This window comes from Ptychodera flava (assembly GCF_041260155.1).
Source record: "Ptychodera flava strain L36383 chromosome 23 unlocalized genomic scaffold, AS_Pfla_20210202 Scaffold_24__1_contigs__length_23054250_pilon, whole genome shotgun sequence".
Lineage (NCBI taxonomy): Eukaryota > Metazoa > Hemichordata > Enteropneusta > Ptychoderidae > Ptychodera > Ptychodera flava.
Window position 1 is genome coordinate 15,117,112 of NW_027248278.1, and position 15,626 is coordinate 15,132,737.

Sequence of the window (15,626 nt, forward strand, 5' to 3'; positions counted from 1 at the left end):
CCCTTTGATCGTGTAGCTGTTGACGTATTAGGACCACTTCCAACTACTGAACGAGGTAATCGCTTTATTATTGTGTTTTCGCGCCTCGGACACTGTTGTCTGATCGTGGTAGAAACTTCCTGTCGACATTGGTGCAAAAGACTTGTGAATTAATGAGTACGAGAAAGGTAAACACATCGGCTTATCACCCGGAATGTGACGGATTAGTTGAAAAGTTTAACGGAATATTATTAACAATATTAAGTATGTACGTCAATCATAATCAGACTGACTGGGATCTATATTTGCCAATGGCATTGTTTTCGTACCGGACATGTAAGCAGGAATCGACTAAGGAGTCGCCTTTCTATACATTGTACGGAAGAGAACCGAGATTACCAATTGATGTTACCCTCACTAAGCCGACAACGACCTTCACTGACCCTAAGGACTATGGTGAGACAGTGGTTCAACGATTGTGTGAAATTCAGCCACTTGTCCACGATAATATTCAGTTAGCGCAGCAAAAGCAGAAGATGCAGTATGACAAGCGCGCTAAGGACATTAACTATGACATTGGAGATAAAATATGGTTGTATACACCCGTTAGGAAACGAGGATTATCACCAAAGTTGCTTCACCCATGGCATGGTCCCTATCGTGTTGTGGAAAAAGTAACACCTGTGAACTATCGCCTCGCCACGTGTGATCCGCGACGCAAGCAACAAGTTGTGCATGTGAATCGAATGAAACCATATACGGACCCTAACAATAGACCACATGAATTGCCGGACATTGACAATGGAAATACCGATACTGACTCTGTAATTGACCCAACAGATATTAATAACACTGTAACAGACACTAATGACATTATTGACCGCGATAATGTTAATGAGAATCCCATACTTGATACCACCGGAAGTAATGGCGATGACAACGAAACTGATGATGTGTATCAGGCCTTGAAAATTGTCGATCACCGAACTGTAACTAATTCGGACGGTCGTCATGAAACCCGCTATCGTGTCAGATGGAAGGGTTACCGCCCTAAAGATGACACGTGGGAACCGCCTGATAATATACTGGACAAAGGACTGATTACTGAATACGAATCTCGGACATGAATGAACTTTAGACACTAGTGAAATTAGAACTTTTCGTGATTTTCTTTTTCATAGAAATTTTCAGTATGATATCTGATTTGATTTGATTAGTGTTTATTGGTTTTTGATTAGTAGATCGAGCGAGGACGCCTTTCGATCTTGGTTGGGAGGTGTGATGTAGCCACTCGATAGTTAATATTATATGATATTTTATGACTTGAATTTAGTTTGTATGACTGACAATGAATGACCGACAGTGACCTATAGTAACCCCTCTGCACGTGGTGCATCATGAGAACGATTCCCTTGTTTATTTTCGTGACCTTTGATGTAACCGTTCATCCGTCTTTAGTGAACGTATTGTTTTGACAACAGCTTAAGTCATTAACACCGACCGGACGCTTAAGCAGGACCTCCTGCGTTATGTTGACAGATGTACTGATGAGAGTGACCTTCCTGTCCTTTGCACGTATGCCGACTGTCTTTAGTTAATTCTTTAGATAATGATAGACGCATACCAAAGTCATGACAAAGCCAGATATTCACCCAATATAAACTCTGTATTTTAGTGTGTTAAAGTAGAGAACCTGTTGCGACGCTCGAGACGACACTGACCGTGACTGATGCCTACTATTAGACTAGTGTGAGACATAGAAGTTTTACCGTTCAACTTGTGTTACTCAGCTGAATAAAGTACTACGACTTAGAATATATTTGTGTACCCGTCGCCGTCTCTACTGCCCGCCATAGAGTGTACGCACCCGACAATAGCTATATCACAACCACGCTACGTGACACTATAATCTACTCCAATAAATTCCCATTTAACTCATTTGTATGATTACAGGGAAGCCTAAGCCTATCTCTTACAATCTAAGATTTGAGATATTTGACAACAACATGTATGCAATTTTCATATTTTTCATAGGCCTAAATAACACACAGAAGAAAGTCATACTCATTGTTTTGTCCACTTGAAAGTCAAATTTTCACCGAAACAAGTAGAGGTGGCCATCTGTACGCCAAACGAGAATTAATATAAGCAGAGATGGATATTAATTAAGCCTTTCCCATTTCCGATCCCAGTTACTCATACAACGGGGTATAAGCGAAAGCCAAGAGTATCGAATGTGTTGAAACCTAAGTGGCCCCTATTCAGTACCACGTAGCCTACAGGTACACCTTAAAAAATACTTACCAGGACAAATTACCGAGTGTTGAATTCCTTCAAAAGTGTCAACACCTGGAAAGACACGGCGGCAACCAATTTATCACCCTGATCTCTAACTATTTACCTCTACACCCAATAAAGCACCGGGACTCAAGACAGTTGTACATCACAAACTTAAGAGACCGATCAAAGACACTCGCTACACAGAACGCAGGATGGAAGGCTGCAAAGACGATTCTACAAATAGGCAAACAAGAGGCTAAAACAACACAAGCATTCACAGCAACGACGATAGGTCGGGTTTTCTTCCTATACTACGGTACAAAACCAAACCAAAGGGTCTTTCAAAGGCCACCGCACTTCCCATAAGGCCCGGCTCTAAATGGACTGGGATCATGGTTAGTGCCAAGTTTGGTTTGGCGTTTTGGGGCATGGCTCTGCATAATGAGTCTGTTGGTAACGGTTGCAATCGTTCGCATTATCTGCGGATCTGTTGGCTCTCAGATCACACTCAGCCTGGGACTTATATAGATACGTACAGCCTTCGTTTTGTGGTTCGTTCCAGTTATGCCATGGCAAATACTCGAAATAAAAAAGAAAGGAAAACTATCAATTTAATCAAACAAAAGTTTGCTTGAATGAATTTACCGAAGTTTCATGCCATATCAAAGTTCATTATGTGAATGATTCGGCTACTGACCGCCATGTACATACGGAATATTGGCGCCGTCTTAAGTCGAATAATTATCCAAAAAGTAAAACTTATATAAAAATTACAAATAACCCGAAATTGGCAATTTCGTATGGTGAATTACCGATGAATGTTGACTAAACTGTATCCACCTGAGCATGGAAGGAGGAACATGTCAGGAAAATGGTAGGAAATAAGTAAACGGCGACGTCATGACCGATCGCTATTAAAATCAGAAAATAAAGGAAGTTCACAACATTACGTACGGGTCGATACTTCCTTGAATCTCGTGTGCCATGATACCTGTAATAGCGATAACGGTCGGCTGCTCGGTTGCTTGGCGGGTGACATCGACAACTAATCATGAGTTATGTTTATTTTTGTAGCAATTGGTATGTCAAAACCTTACCAGCTTTCCGAACAAGACATGTCACTTCCACGTGTAAAAACGACCGTTTCGTGGCCAGCGTATACATCCAAACCAACTGTTCGGTTCCGTTAAGTTCGACTGTAGATTTGGAAGTTGTTAAATACGTGGATCTCTTCGACTGACTATAAATAAATTGATCATGGAGGCTACCATCATGATCTTAAGGTTGTTTTTGATGTCATTCTCGATGCAAACTAAAGACTCTGCCTACAGTTTTGTTTTAAAAAGTTTACGCGCTTTTCGCAAGAATACATCGTACTACCAGTATAGTCTTCTTGCTAAGTCACGTCCGAAAAATTTCGTGATGCCATTGCACCATAAATGCTAGCAAAAGAGTTTATGACAATTTACACAACGTTTCATCCTTTGCCCGCTGATATAACTCTAAGCATACTTATGGTTTGTTTACATCTTAATTGTTCTCGTATGCTGCGCCACAGCAAATGTTTGACCAGTTTACACCTCTGTTTGAATCATGGAACAACTGCCTCTTTGTTCTGAAGCGATTTCTCCCCAAGTCGTCGTAGTTTTAAAAAACTTTGTGAAACTTTGCGGATACCTGTATGGCCTAGGTGTTTGCTAATAATTTTTGCTTGAGAATCGTTTAGGCTGATTTAAGGGAGCGGTCAACCTAGCTATTGCCAGTTGTCACTCAAGCGTCATTATGAATTTTCAATGAGTTGGGGCCTTTTATACCCCACACACCGGTTTAAATAGCACTACCGAAACACAATGGCAAAACATGATCAGACACGAAATTGTGTTAAAAACTCAGAAACAGAAAGCGTGATAAAACTAAAAAAGCAAAAATAAATTCACAAAATGACAAACAAAATATCTCAAACACAATATTACAACATACCAAACATAAACGAAACACAGTGACCAACAAAAAAATGGATTTACTAAGAATCTTTCTTCACACAAATCAAACAATTATAGAAATGAACGCTCTTTGCAAAGGCTTGAAATTAATTCCAACATCAAAAGGTCCAAAAAGAATCAATCTCCTAGGAGACACAAATGAATTCATACTGAGAATGAGACTCCGATACATAATACGACGAAAAAACTCAGAAAAATAAATTCAGACACAAGTCCACAGGGACTCCACAAACAACACACGAAGCACAAGACACAAAAATTAGCTAGAAGCTACGGTTTATTCTTGTTAGGATGCTCTTCCTCAGGGCATAGCAAACCATACGTCTATTAAAGAGAGGTATGTGACATACTACATATTCTGCATGCTCCTAAATCCCAAGATACACACTTTCAACATTGTTTTTCTTCTTTATTGCATTAAGTTTTTTAAAACAATATATAAATACATTGTAAAATTGTTTGGAGGAACAAGAACTTAATTATTGGGTTTGAAATTAAGCAAATTTTACAATTTACATTTCATGGATGATATATAGCCTAATCGATGTTTGAATATTGATTTTCCCCATTTAGTTGTATACCAATGGTAAGAGGATTATCTGGGCTTTCCAAGAATGTATTGTTTATGGTACTTTTTTGATTTTGTTTCCGACTAGCGGTAATATGTTACCTCTAACCCATTCCTATTTTACTACTGAGGGCGTGACAGCCCTTCACAAACAAGTCGTTACACTCTTACACATCATCAGTTAAATGGAAAATAAGCAGATTATTACAGCTGAGAATACTAGCTAACAGAAAATCATAGTGGGTAAAATGCCTTAGAGGGGATGATTTCGATACCTGGCCAATGGACTAACTGTTTTGTGCATATTGTTCAAAAATCACTTAAATTGACAAAAACTGAAAGGCTTAAGCTTTGAAACTTTCAAATATGCAACTTTTCCCAATAAAACTATACATGTTTTGAAAGGCCTTCAGAGCTTACAAACAGTATAACATTTAAATGTTTTCATAATTCATGAGTTTAAGGTAGAACGGGAAACATTACCCCTACCCCTTATATTACAATTTCGTTTAAAAAATCACTTAAAATTGACACAAACTGAAAGGCATAAGCTTTGTAACATTAAAATATGCAACTTTTCCCAATAAATCTATACATGTTTGGAAAGGCCCTATTCAGAGCTTGCAAACAGAATAACATTTATATGGTTTCATAAATCATGGTTCGAGGCAGAAAGGGAAACATTACCCCTACCCCATATGTTGTAATTTCGTTCTTAAAAAATCACTTAAAATCGACACAAACCGAAAGGTTAAAGCTTTGTAACTTTTGCAACTTTTCCCCATAAATCTATATATTTTTAAAAAGGTCTGATGCAGCACTTTCAAAATATGTAACATTTATGGTTTCATCATTCATGATTCGAAACAGAAAGGGAAACATTACCCCTACCCCTATGTTACACACGGATATATGGCATACCGCGTAATAAGAAAACAAGCTCATGCACCCACTAAATCTCAAGACACATACTTTTAATGTTGTTTTTCTTGTTTATTGCACTGAGTTCTTCCAAAAAATATATAAATACCTTATGACAAATTGTTTGGAGGAACGGGAACTTAATTATTGGGTGTGAAATTTAGCAAATTTTACGATTTACGGTCAATGGCCGATATAAAGTCTAATCGACGTTCGAATATTAATTTATCCCCATTAAGTTATATATCAATGAAAAGGCCATAATCTTGGCTTTCTAAAAATGTAACGTTTGTAGTATTTTATTGTTTCTGTTTCCGTCGAGCGGTAAATACGTGACCCCTACCCCATTGTTGAAATCCAAGATGGCGGCCAAGATGGCGGCAAAGATGGCGCCAAATGAACCCCATGGACACTATTTGATTTTGGGAACATCAAAATTCATTAAATATAGACCCTAAGGATTACAAAAATGTAGGTTAAAAATACATCCATGGGGTGCATGGGAACCCTACCTTCCGACTAGACTAATTGTACAATAAGATGTGAAAATTTCATTCACTGCATGAACTTGAAATGAATGTTTTTATATATTGATTTTAAGTGATTTTAGAAAAAACTGACTTTACATTGTACATGTGTATAAGATCAAGATAAGATTGTTCTCGTATGCCAGAATTCACACATCCATGCTAACTGTTAGTCTCCTAGTCGTCTATGTGTTGCTCTCTGGCTGGATCTTGTGTACACGTATATTTCACTATCAATTGAGTGTCCTATGACCGAAACTCTTCTTAAACTACATCAGAGTCAGAGCTACATGTATCACTATCACTGCCAGTATGAAGTAACAGGGCAGTAGTTGCATAAACTTTTATTTTGACAATATTTTTGTTCAGTTTATACAATGGCGTTCTTGTTCTACTCCCTGCAGCATGTTGAGCTATCCAGTATCCAGCTAGCCAACACAGCCTACGTGTACCGTGCATTTGTATCAATCAATTATCACCGATATTTAGACAAATGGGCTTTGTTGACAAACTGAAAATGTGTTTTTCAGTATGCTCTAGAGAGACACCTAGAAACTATGTTTGATACATTGCATAGAAATATTGAAAAATTATCAACAGTTGCAGCTCATACTTCATTACAAGGGCAACTTGTTTTTCAAAAATTTAATGGCATTAATAGATTTTTAGATTTTTTTCAGATTAAAGACATGAAATGCGACAAAACGGTTTTAGATTTTGTTAACTTAATACTAACATTGGAACATTGATGGCATCAAAATGTTAGTAGTCCAAATATTTTAAAATCACCCCTATAGGCAGAGCAAAACTTTCAAGTCCCCCTCGACTACCCCAAAAATTTTCGAATCCCCTGAATTCCTCCACCCCATCACCATTGTTTTGCTCACGTGTTTACACACGTGAGCATATGTCGCAGCGATGTCTGTCTGTCTGTCTGTCTGTGTGTCTGTCTGTCTGTCTGTCCGTCTGTGTGTCTGTGTGTTTGTGTGTCTGTCTGTTGGCCCGATATCTCAAAAACGGCTCATCAGGTCAGAATCAAATCTAATACATATATTCAGTTAGCAAATGGCAAGAACTGATTAGTTTTGGTGGATGTGGCTTGTGTGTGGAATATGACCAGGTCTGAGTAAGCAGTCGGGAGACGAAGTCGTCTAATACTATAAATGACTACTTTATTCTATACTAATATAATAGACAGTGGCTAATACAGTGAAGCATAACACTTGGGTGAGAGACCGTACATAGAGTCCAGTGACGTGAAGTGTCTCTGTTGAGGGTGGAAAAGTCTCTGATAAGGGAAGGCGAGGTTCCCGTAGATAAAGCACTTTTGGCGGGAAAAGTGTCTATGAGTCACGAGAAAGGCACATGATGGATTAGACATATTGTCTTAGCAGATGGAATCTCTGGTTGGTAAAATAAACAGTGATAGGAAGCGGTGCCTCAAAGCTTAGTCTTAGAAGGAATGATATCAGAGTATCTATAGTAAGACACTGTACTAATAATGACGTAATACAAGAATATATTTCCTAACATTCTCCCCGGCGGGAAAGTTTGGCAGTGTACCGAATAATTGTAAAATCTCAATGAAACGTAAAATACTAAGTAGAAATTTGGCAGTGAAACGTGCAATAAATGAAAAAGAATTTCTATTCTATGGGATAATATTGAGTAAATAAGTCCAATATATAAGAGTATATAGTCCGATATATATGAGTTCAGCAACAAGAGTTCACACATCGTTTAAATCTTGAATTCTGCAACGGGCGATGGCGGCTGCAGTTCTGGTCGGTGGTCTCTCGCTGCTGGTTGCCTGGTTACCTGCTGTGTTTACGTGATTGTCGTTCTCTGTAGCTTGTTGTGTTGTGTTGGCGTTGATTTCCAGTGGGTACAGCTTGATGATGGGACGATTTGTGTGTCCATTAGCAGTTCTGATTCCTGCAGAACGAATGATGCCGTCGTTTCCGTAGTTTAGCTTTTCTACGGTGGCTAATTCCCAGTTGATTCGGCGTGAGGTGTCGCTGTGTACAAGCACAACATCACCGATTCGAATGTCATTGACCGTTTTACCGTGTATTTTGTGGGTTCACGTAAGGCACTCAAGTATTCAGTTGTCCATCTGCGCCAGAAATGTTCCTGTAGTTGAGTAATGCGCAGATAGCGTTTTTTTCAAGTCATCTTCATTTCCGAATGATGGGTCCCAAATTTCAGTGTCATCAACAAGTGGGCGTGGCATGTTTGTGAGGACGCGACCATGAAGCATATGCGAAGAGGTGAGTGATATTGCGTCATCCGAATTCGAAGACTGATACGTGATAGGGCGGTCGTTCAGCGTAGTTTCTATCTCTGTGATTATAGTTTTCATCTCATCGAAGGTTATGAATGCACAACCTAATAATTTCTTGATAACATTCTTTGTCAGTCTGATCATGGGTTCCCAAAATCCACCAAACCATGGAGCGTGTTTGGGAATAAAGGACCATTCTACGCATTTGTTAGCCATGTATTGTTGTACGTAGGATGAGTTGAAGAGTTCGCGAAGTTCGTTAGCCGCAGAGAGAAACGTAGTAGCGTTGTCGGAGATCATCTTCGAAGGGAGCAAGCGTCGAGCAGCGAAACGGCGGAAGGCACGTAAGAATGAAGTGGTTGATAAGTCCGATACAAGTTCGAGGTGAATTGCTCGCATTACAGCACAAGTGAAAAGAAAAATATAAGCCTTTGTTTCCTTACCGTTATGAGGCGATTTGACATAAAGCATGCAAGTAAAGTCTACACTGGTAATGGTGAATGGCAGAGCTTCGTTCAGCGGTATTTCTGAAGAGGGGCTTGCACTGGATGCTGATACGGTTACCAGTAACTTTCAAACACTTTAAACATTAGCGTATTAATTTCTCCACAGCTTGTCGTATCTTGGGGATCCAGTGCCGTTGACGGAATTGAGTAACTGTTGTCTGTAGTCCGGCGTGTAGCACACATTTGTGCGCGGCTAAGATGACGAGTTCCGTAAACCGATGATGGGTTGGAAGCAGACTAGGGAATTTCGCGACGTATTCGAGCGGTGCATTATGTAGCCTGCCGCCACAGCGAAAATGTTGTCTTCATCTAAGAAGAGCGCGAGTTGTCTAGCGAGCGTAGTTTTCATAGTCTTTCCGAGGAGCGAGCATATGTTGGCGATATACTTCCAGTTGAACGTCTTTTATCCATTTGTTTTCGGCGCGTTGAAGTTCTCTTGCAGTTAGATATCCGGTTTTGGGCTTCTTCAAGTTCGATACGAAGCGTAGTACGGTAGCGGATACGCATAGTAGTTTAGTGAGCGAGCTGTATCTATTTGCGTCAACCACGTGTTGGATTTCGATATGAGTAGAGTGGGCGTTGTCTTCAGGAGGAGCCCCTCTGTTTATATGTCCACTATTTGCGTTATCACAATTGTCCGAGTCTGCGAGAAACACAGCGGTGTCATCGTTGTCAGATAATTGGCAAACTGGCCAATCACCACGTTTGAGCCAATCAGGCCCTTCCCACCAGAGAGTAGACTTCTCCAAGTCGCCTGTAGAAATTCCACGTGTTAGCAGGTCGGCTGGATTATCTTGCCCATGGCAGTATTTAACTGTGCATGGACAATCGTTGATTCTCTTTACTCTATTTGCGATAAACAGCGGTAGTTTCTTGTCGCTTCTTATCCAGCGAATAACGCTTTGATTGTCCGACCATAGGAAGCGACGTGTGATATTTACTTTATCTTTCAGCGCATCGTAGGTGAAACGGAGAAGTTTTGATCAGATAAGTGCGGCCATCAATTCTAATTGCGGTAGCGTAAGTTCCTTCGTAGGAGCGACGCGAGTCTTTGCCATAATTAATGCAGTCTGGCCCTTGTAGCATAGGTACGGCGAGGCACCGCAAGCCATGGTGCTTGCGTCAGCGAACACGTGTAGTTCATGTTCATCGCGTAGATTTGTACCTTCAGTGAAGTATTGACGACTGAAGGTAATATGAGAACCGGCGCGTAAGTCGGTTGCTATGGGTGACCATTGTTTGATTAGGTTGTCTCCAAGAGGTTCATCCCAGTCAAGTTTTCTTTTCAAAGTTCCTGTATGAACAGTTTCGCCTTTATGAGAACCGGCGATAGATATTCATAGGGGCCGAATAAGCCTGCCGTTATTTGAGCAACTTCACATTCAGTCACAAGGTCGTTTGAAGGAGGTTGCGTTTTCTTCATATAAGTCAATGTATTCGAGTCCCATCGCATTCCGAGAACACCCACGTTGGCGTTCATTTCGAGTGTTTTGTCGCGTTTGGCGAGCGAGCGTACTTTATCACAGTTGGATGACCAAGAGCGTAGTTTAAATCCTCCGGCAGTCATGATTTCATTCGCGTCGTTGTAGTATTTCACGGCATCGGTCGCGTTTTGTACTCCAGTAACAACGTTATCAACGTAAATATTATCTTTCAAATCAGCAGTAGTCGAAGTTGCGTTGTGTTTTTCCAAGAAAGTTTTCGAGATGGCGTTCAGAATAAACGGAGAGCAGACCGCGCCAAAGAGGACCGTTTTGAATTGATAAATTTTGAAATTGCTTTCAGGGTCGCTAGGGTCTGATAGCCACAGGAATTTGGTGAATTTCCGATCACTTTCGTCGAGGCGGACATTGAGAAACGCTTTCTCAATATCGCTGATAACGGCAGTCTCATTTAATCGAAATCTGAGTAGTATAGCTGCCATATCGTTTAGCAGAGCAGGCCCAGTCTGTAAACAATCGTTCAAACTAGGGGCGTCAATTGATTGGCGACAGCTGCAATCGTAGACTACACGGATAGGAGTTGTAGTCGAATCTTTCTTAACAGAGCGGTGAGGTAGATAATGTCCACGAGTTACATCATCATCAGAAACTTCTTCAATAAAGTCACGAGAGATTTGCTCTTGAATAATGCGATTGTATGGTTCAATAAATCTGGCTTTAATCTGCGTACCATGGCGCCTGTGCGTTTCTCACTAATTGATAATTGGTCGGTAATGGCGGGTGATCTGGTTTCCAAGGAAGCTTAGCAACGTATTTACCGTCGTCGATGCGTAAGTGGGTATCGCGAAATAATTCAAATTCGCTTATCTTAGTGTCCGTTGAGTGCTCTTCATTTCTAATTCCGATAGTTTCTAAGTCCAGAGAGTCTGAATTTTCGTTTCTTCTTCCATAGAGTGTGTGGCAATATGTAGAATAGTCGCAATAGCAGCGTTGAGATTGTTTCTCGCGTTTGTAGGTCCAGATAGCAGGTATCCAAATTTTGACTTCACAGCGTAGGGTCCGGGGCCTTCGATGACTTCATCTTCGATAAAGTCCCATGAGCGATCAGCGCCGATGAGTACGGAGATTTCGAAGGAGGATGCGTCCGAGGGATGATGGGCTAACGGTAGCCCCCATAGATGAGGAAGGTCGACAAGCGGTTTCTTGATGAAGTTCTTCATGGCGGAGATCTTCGGTGCGATCAGCCCGCTCATTTCCATTGGTCCGTTGCGAGTATGAAGCTTGAACGTAGCCGTTTCGTAGCGTTTACTTTGAGAGAGATCGCCCAATGTTGCGATACTAGTATTGAGGTAGCCGTCCGGTTTAATGTTCAGTTTCCGAATTAAGTCTCTAGCGATAAATGAACGGTTAGAACCTTCGTCGATGAGTACAACAGCGTTGACGGTTTTCCGTCCCGATGAGATAGGAACAACAGCGGTTTTCAGAAGAGCGGTTTCTTCTTTATCCGAGGTAGCGAAATGTACTTGAGTAGTTGCCGCGGCGGGTTGAGCGTGCGAAGCGTTCGCGGTACCGGGTTGAGGCGAGGCATCAGCGTTACGTTGAGTAGGGGTAGGATCGCGTGAAGTTTCTGAATTCGTAGAGGTGGATCCTTGGTCCGATTTACAGAGTGAAGTGTGATGCTTTCTATCACATTTGCAACATTTTCCTTTGGACTTACAGTCGCTGACTCTGTGTTTCCCGAGGCAATTGAAACACAGCCTATTTTGTTTGACAATATCGTGTCGTTTCGAAGAATCGGTGACCACAGTGCAATCATTCGGATAGTGTGGTCCTCCGCAAAAGGCGCAACTCTTTTCCTTCCATTGAGTAGAGCAACGCGCGGCTGAGTTAGTCGCGGCACTTGAGTAAAAGGCGGCGGTACTAGGCATCGAAGACTGAATTGACTCGTCCAATTCAGCAGCACGATTGTTGGAAGACATTATCCTTATCTCGCGTTTGAGAGCCTCACGAAATTGTTTGAACGTGTGAAACAGTTCATCCTCTAATGGACGTTGAAGCAGCATCAGTAGATTGGGCAGAAGTTTTTCCAACACTATGATTAAGATCACCCACTCGAATCTTTCTTGTGGAACGTCTAACTGTTCAAGATGGCGAACGTACGTTTCTAACTTATTGTGAAATGCGGTCAAACTTCGACAGTGTAAGCAGGGTTTTCCAATTTGTAAAAAGCTTTGACGTAAGCTCTGCGTATTTCTTCTTGTCTGCCATACTTATCACGTAAGAGTTCTATCGCGTCACCGTAACTTTTCTTGTTTGATCTCAGTCCGTCTACTACCCCGGCGGGAGGACCGACGAGGTTTGCTCTCAAATACCGAAGTCGCTCGGTGTCATTTAGCGAGGCGTCTTCATGTATGAGAGACATGAAGTTATCGATAAAGCTTGGCCATTTCATGATTTCACCGTCAAATTTTTCAAGAGTTAGTTTCGGCAGATGATTTCCCTTGTGTCTAAGAACGGGCGTAGAACTTGGCGCCGGCGACGAAGTCGACGATACATTCGAACTAGTCGGCTCGTCAGTATGTTTTCCAATAAATTGTCTATAAAGCTTCAACTTACTGGTGATGTGATCTTCGTATTCGTCTGCTGCTTCAAACTCTTCTTGTAGCTTTTCGCTGTCGTTTTTGATGTGTGAAGAAATTTCGTCGTCCAGTTTCTTGATGATCTCTAGCTTGTTCGAGACGTTGTTGGTGACTTTGGAAAGTGCTTCAATTTCTTCTTTTGAGGGGTTTTCCTTGGAGATTATGTCGTCCGCTTGCTTCAGAAGTGTTGTTATCCGATCGCGTCTTCCATTTCTTTGGTATTCCAGCTCTGTAGTTTCCTTGGATCCGGAGGACCCGGAGGCGTTTCCGTTTCTTGGCATCGTTTAAAATATGCTTCAGGCTGTAGTAGGTAGTCTCAGAATCCTGGTCTCAGCACCAGAAATTATGTGTGGAATATGACCAGGTCTGAGTAAGCAGTTGGGAGACGAAGTCGTCTAATACTATGACTACTTTATTCTATACTAATATAATAGACAGTGGCTAATACAGTACAGAAGCATAACACTTGGATGAGAGACCGTACATAGAGTCCAGTGACGTGAAGTGTCTCTGTTGAGGGTGGAAAAGTCTCTGATTAGGGAAGGCGAGGTTCCCGTAGATAAAGCACTTTTGGCGGGAAAAGTGTCTATGAGTCACGAGAAAGGCACATGATGGATTAGACATATTGTCTTAGCAGATGGAATCTCTGGTTGGTAAAATAAACAGTGATAGGAAGCGGTGCCTCAAAGCTTAGTCTTAGAAGGAATGATATCAGAGTATCTATAGTAAGACACTGTACTAATAATGACGTAATGCAAGAATATATTTCCTAACAGCTTGCATACTTTTTGCTCATTTGCATAATTAATGATTTTATAAAAAACTGGATATACATTAAAAACGACTACACACAATTTGATGAGATTTGCTACAAATGTTGATCACACCAAGATATATCAGCAGTGGGAACCATTAAGGGGTAACATGAAAGAGAGTTGCTAACTAATGAACTTTCCTAACTAGGGATATATGTCTGATTGACTCGATCAAAATTAACCAAACTTGGTATGTATATTAAAGATACTATGATTTAACATTATTGAAAGTCATTAAGCGTTTTAACTTCAGCCAATTCCTAATTTGCATATTTCATAAACTTTGTTAATTAGGGATATATATTTGAAATGACTGGACCAAAGTTGATGAAACTTGCTACATGTATTGAAGCCACTATGATACAACATTTTTGAAAGTCATTAAACATTTTTACGTCAGCCAATTCCGAATTTGCATATTTAATGAACTTTCCCAATTAGGGATATATATCTGAATTAACTTGATTGTAGTTGTTGAAACTTGCTATATACATCAAAGATACTGTGATATAACATTATTGAAAGTCAAAAGACATTTTTACTTCAGCCAAAACCTAATATGAATATTAAATGAATTTTCATAATTAGGGATATTTATCTGAATTGACTTTATCAAAATTGATGAAACTTGCTATGTACATTAAAGACACTATAATACAATATTATTGAAAGTCATTAAGCATTTTCTCTTCAGCCAATTCCTAATTTGCATATTTAATGATCTTTCCTAATTAGAGATATATATCTGAATTGACTTGACCAAAGTTGACAAAATTTGCTACACATATTGCAGATACCATGATACAACATTATTGACAATCATTAAGCATTTTACTTAAGCCAATTCCTAATTTACATATTAATGAACTTTGCTTATTAGGGAAACTTGATCATAGTTGGCATAACACTGTATGATAAGTTGGCAAATGCTATGTACATTGGTGATTATACCAGGTACTAGCTTAAAACAATATCGAAAGTCATTTCAAATTTTCATGTCAGCTAATTTATAATTTGCATATCTAATGATATTTCACAGCTTAGCATATATGGTTTGAAGGACTTGGCAAACGGTAATTACACTTGCTATATAAAGTGGTGATACAATAAGAGCAGTCAAATAACTTTAATACTTTTATTTCGGCTAATTATATATTTGTATACTTCATGACCTTTTAGAATTAATAGGCGGTGATTATTGTTCATTATGTTGATCATAATAATTTCAATGAAGTTGCAAACATGTGGCAAAGTTTCAAATTTACACATAACTTCAATATATAATGAAACACGTGAGCATTTTTAGTTCATATTTTGTTTTTGAGCGCGGCCTAAACTCACCTCTTCTTTGGCTTATCATCTTAAAGAGTAAAGAGTGGCGGCCGTTCTGTCTACTGTCCCAAAAGTCCTTCAAAACTGTATCGGGTCATCGAATCCTTGACGAATAGCGGCAGCCATTGTATGTATTTGCTTTGGTTTCTTGTAGATTCGAAATGAAGTTTGGGGACACTCAAAAACCAATAACTTTTTATTTCCGGGACACTATCGGCTTAGCAATACCCTCAAATCCGTATGTGCGATTTTTTCTGAGTCTCTATTCAAATTACATGGTGCGACAATTACAATTTCTTGAAAAGCACCTAAGTCTAACACCTTTACGGA

At 40.1% G+C, this 15,626-nt stretch overlaps 2 protein-coding genes across 2 annotated transcripts; both read right to left on the reverse strand.

Annotated features, from left to right (window-relative positions):
- Positions 1-11,421: 11,421 nt before the first annotated feature.
- LOC139124693 (uncharacterized) lies at positions 11,422-12,573 on the reverse strand. The gene has a single exon (XM_070690814.1). It carries the CDS (start codon positions 12,571-12,573, stop codon positions 11,422-11,424), a length of 1,152 nt encoding a protein of 383 aa, XP_070546915.1.
- A 122-nt stretch (positions 12,574-12,695) lies between these two features.
- Positions 12,696-13,430, reverse strand: LOC139124694 (uncharacterized). The gene has a single exon (XM_070690815.1). The coding sequence runs from the start codon at positions 13,428-13,430 to the stop codon at positions 12,696-12,698; it is 735 nt and encodes a 244-aa protein (XP_070546916.1).
- Positions 13,431-15,626: the final 2,196 nt, after the last annotated feature.

Coding starts and splice junctions, on each gene's coding strand:
- LOC139124693 (XM_070690814.1), bottom strand. CDS start 12,573: ATGCTGCTTCAACGTCCATTAGAGGATGAACTGTTTCACACGTTCAAA.
- LOC139124694 (XM_070690815.1), bottom strand. CDS start 13,430: ATGCCAAGAAACGGAAACGCCTCCGGGTCCTCCGGATCCAAGGAAACT.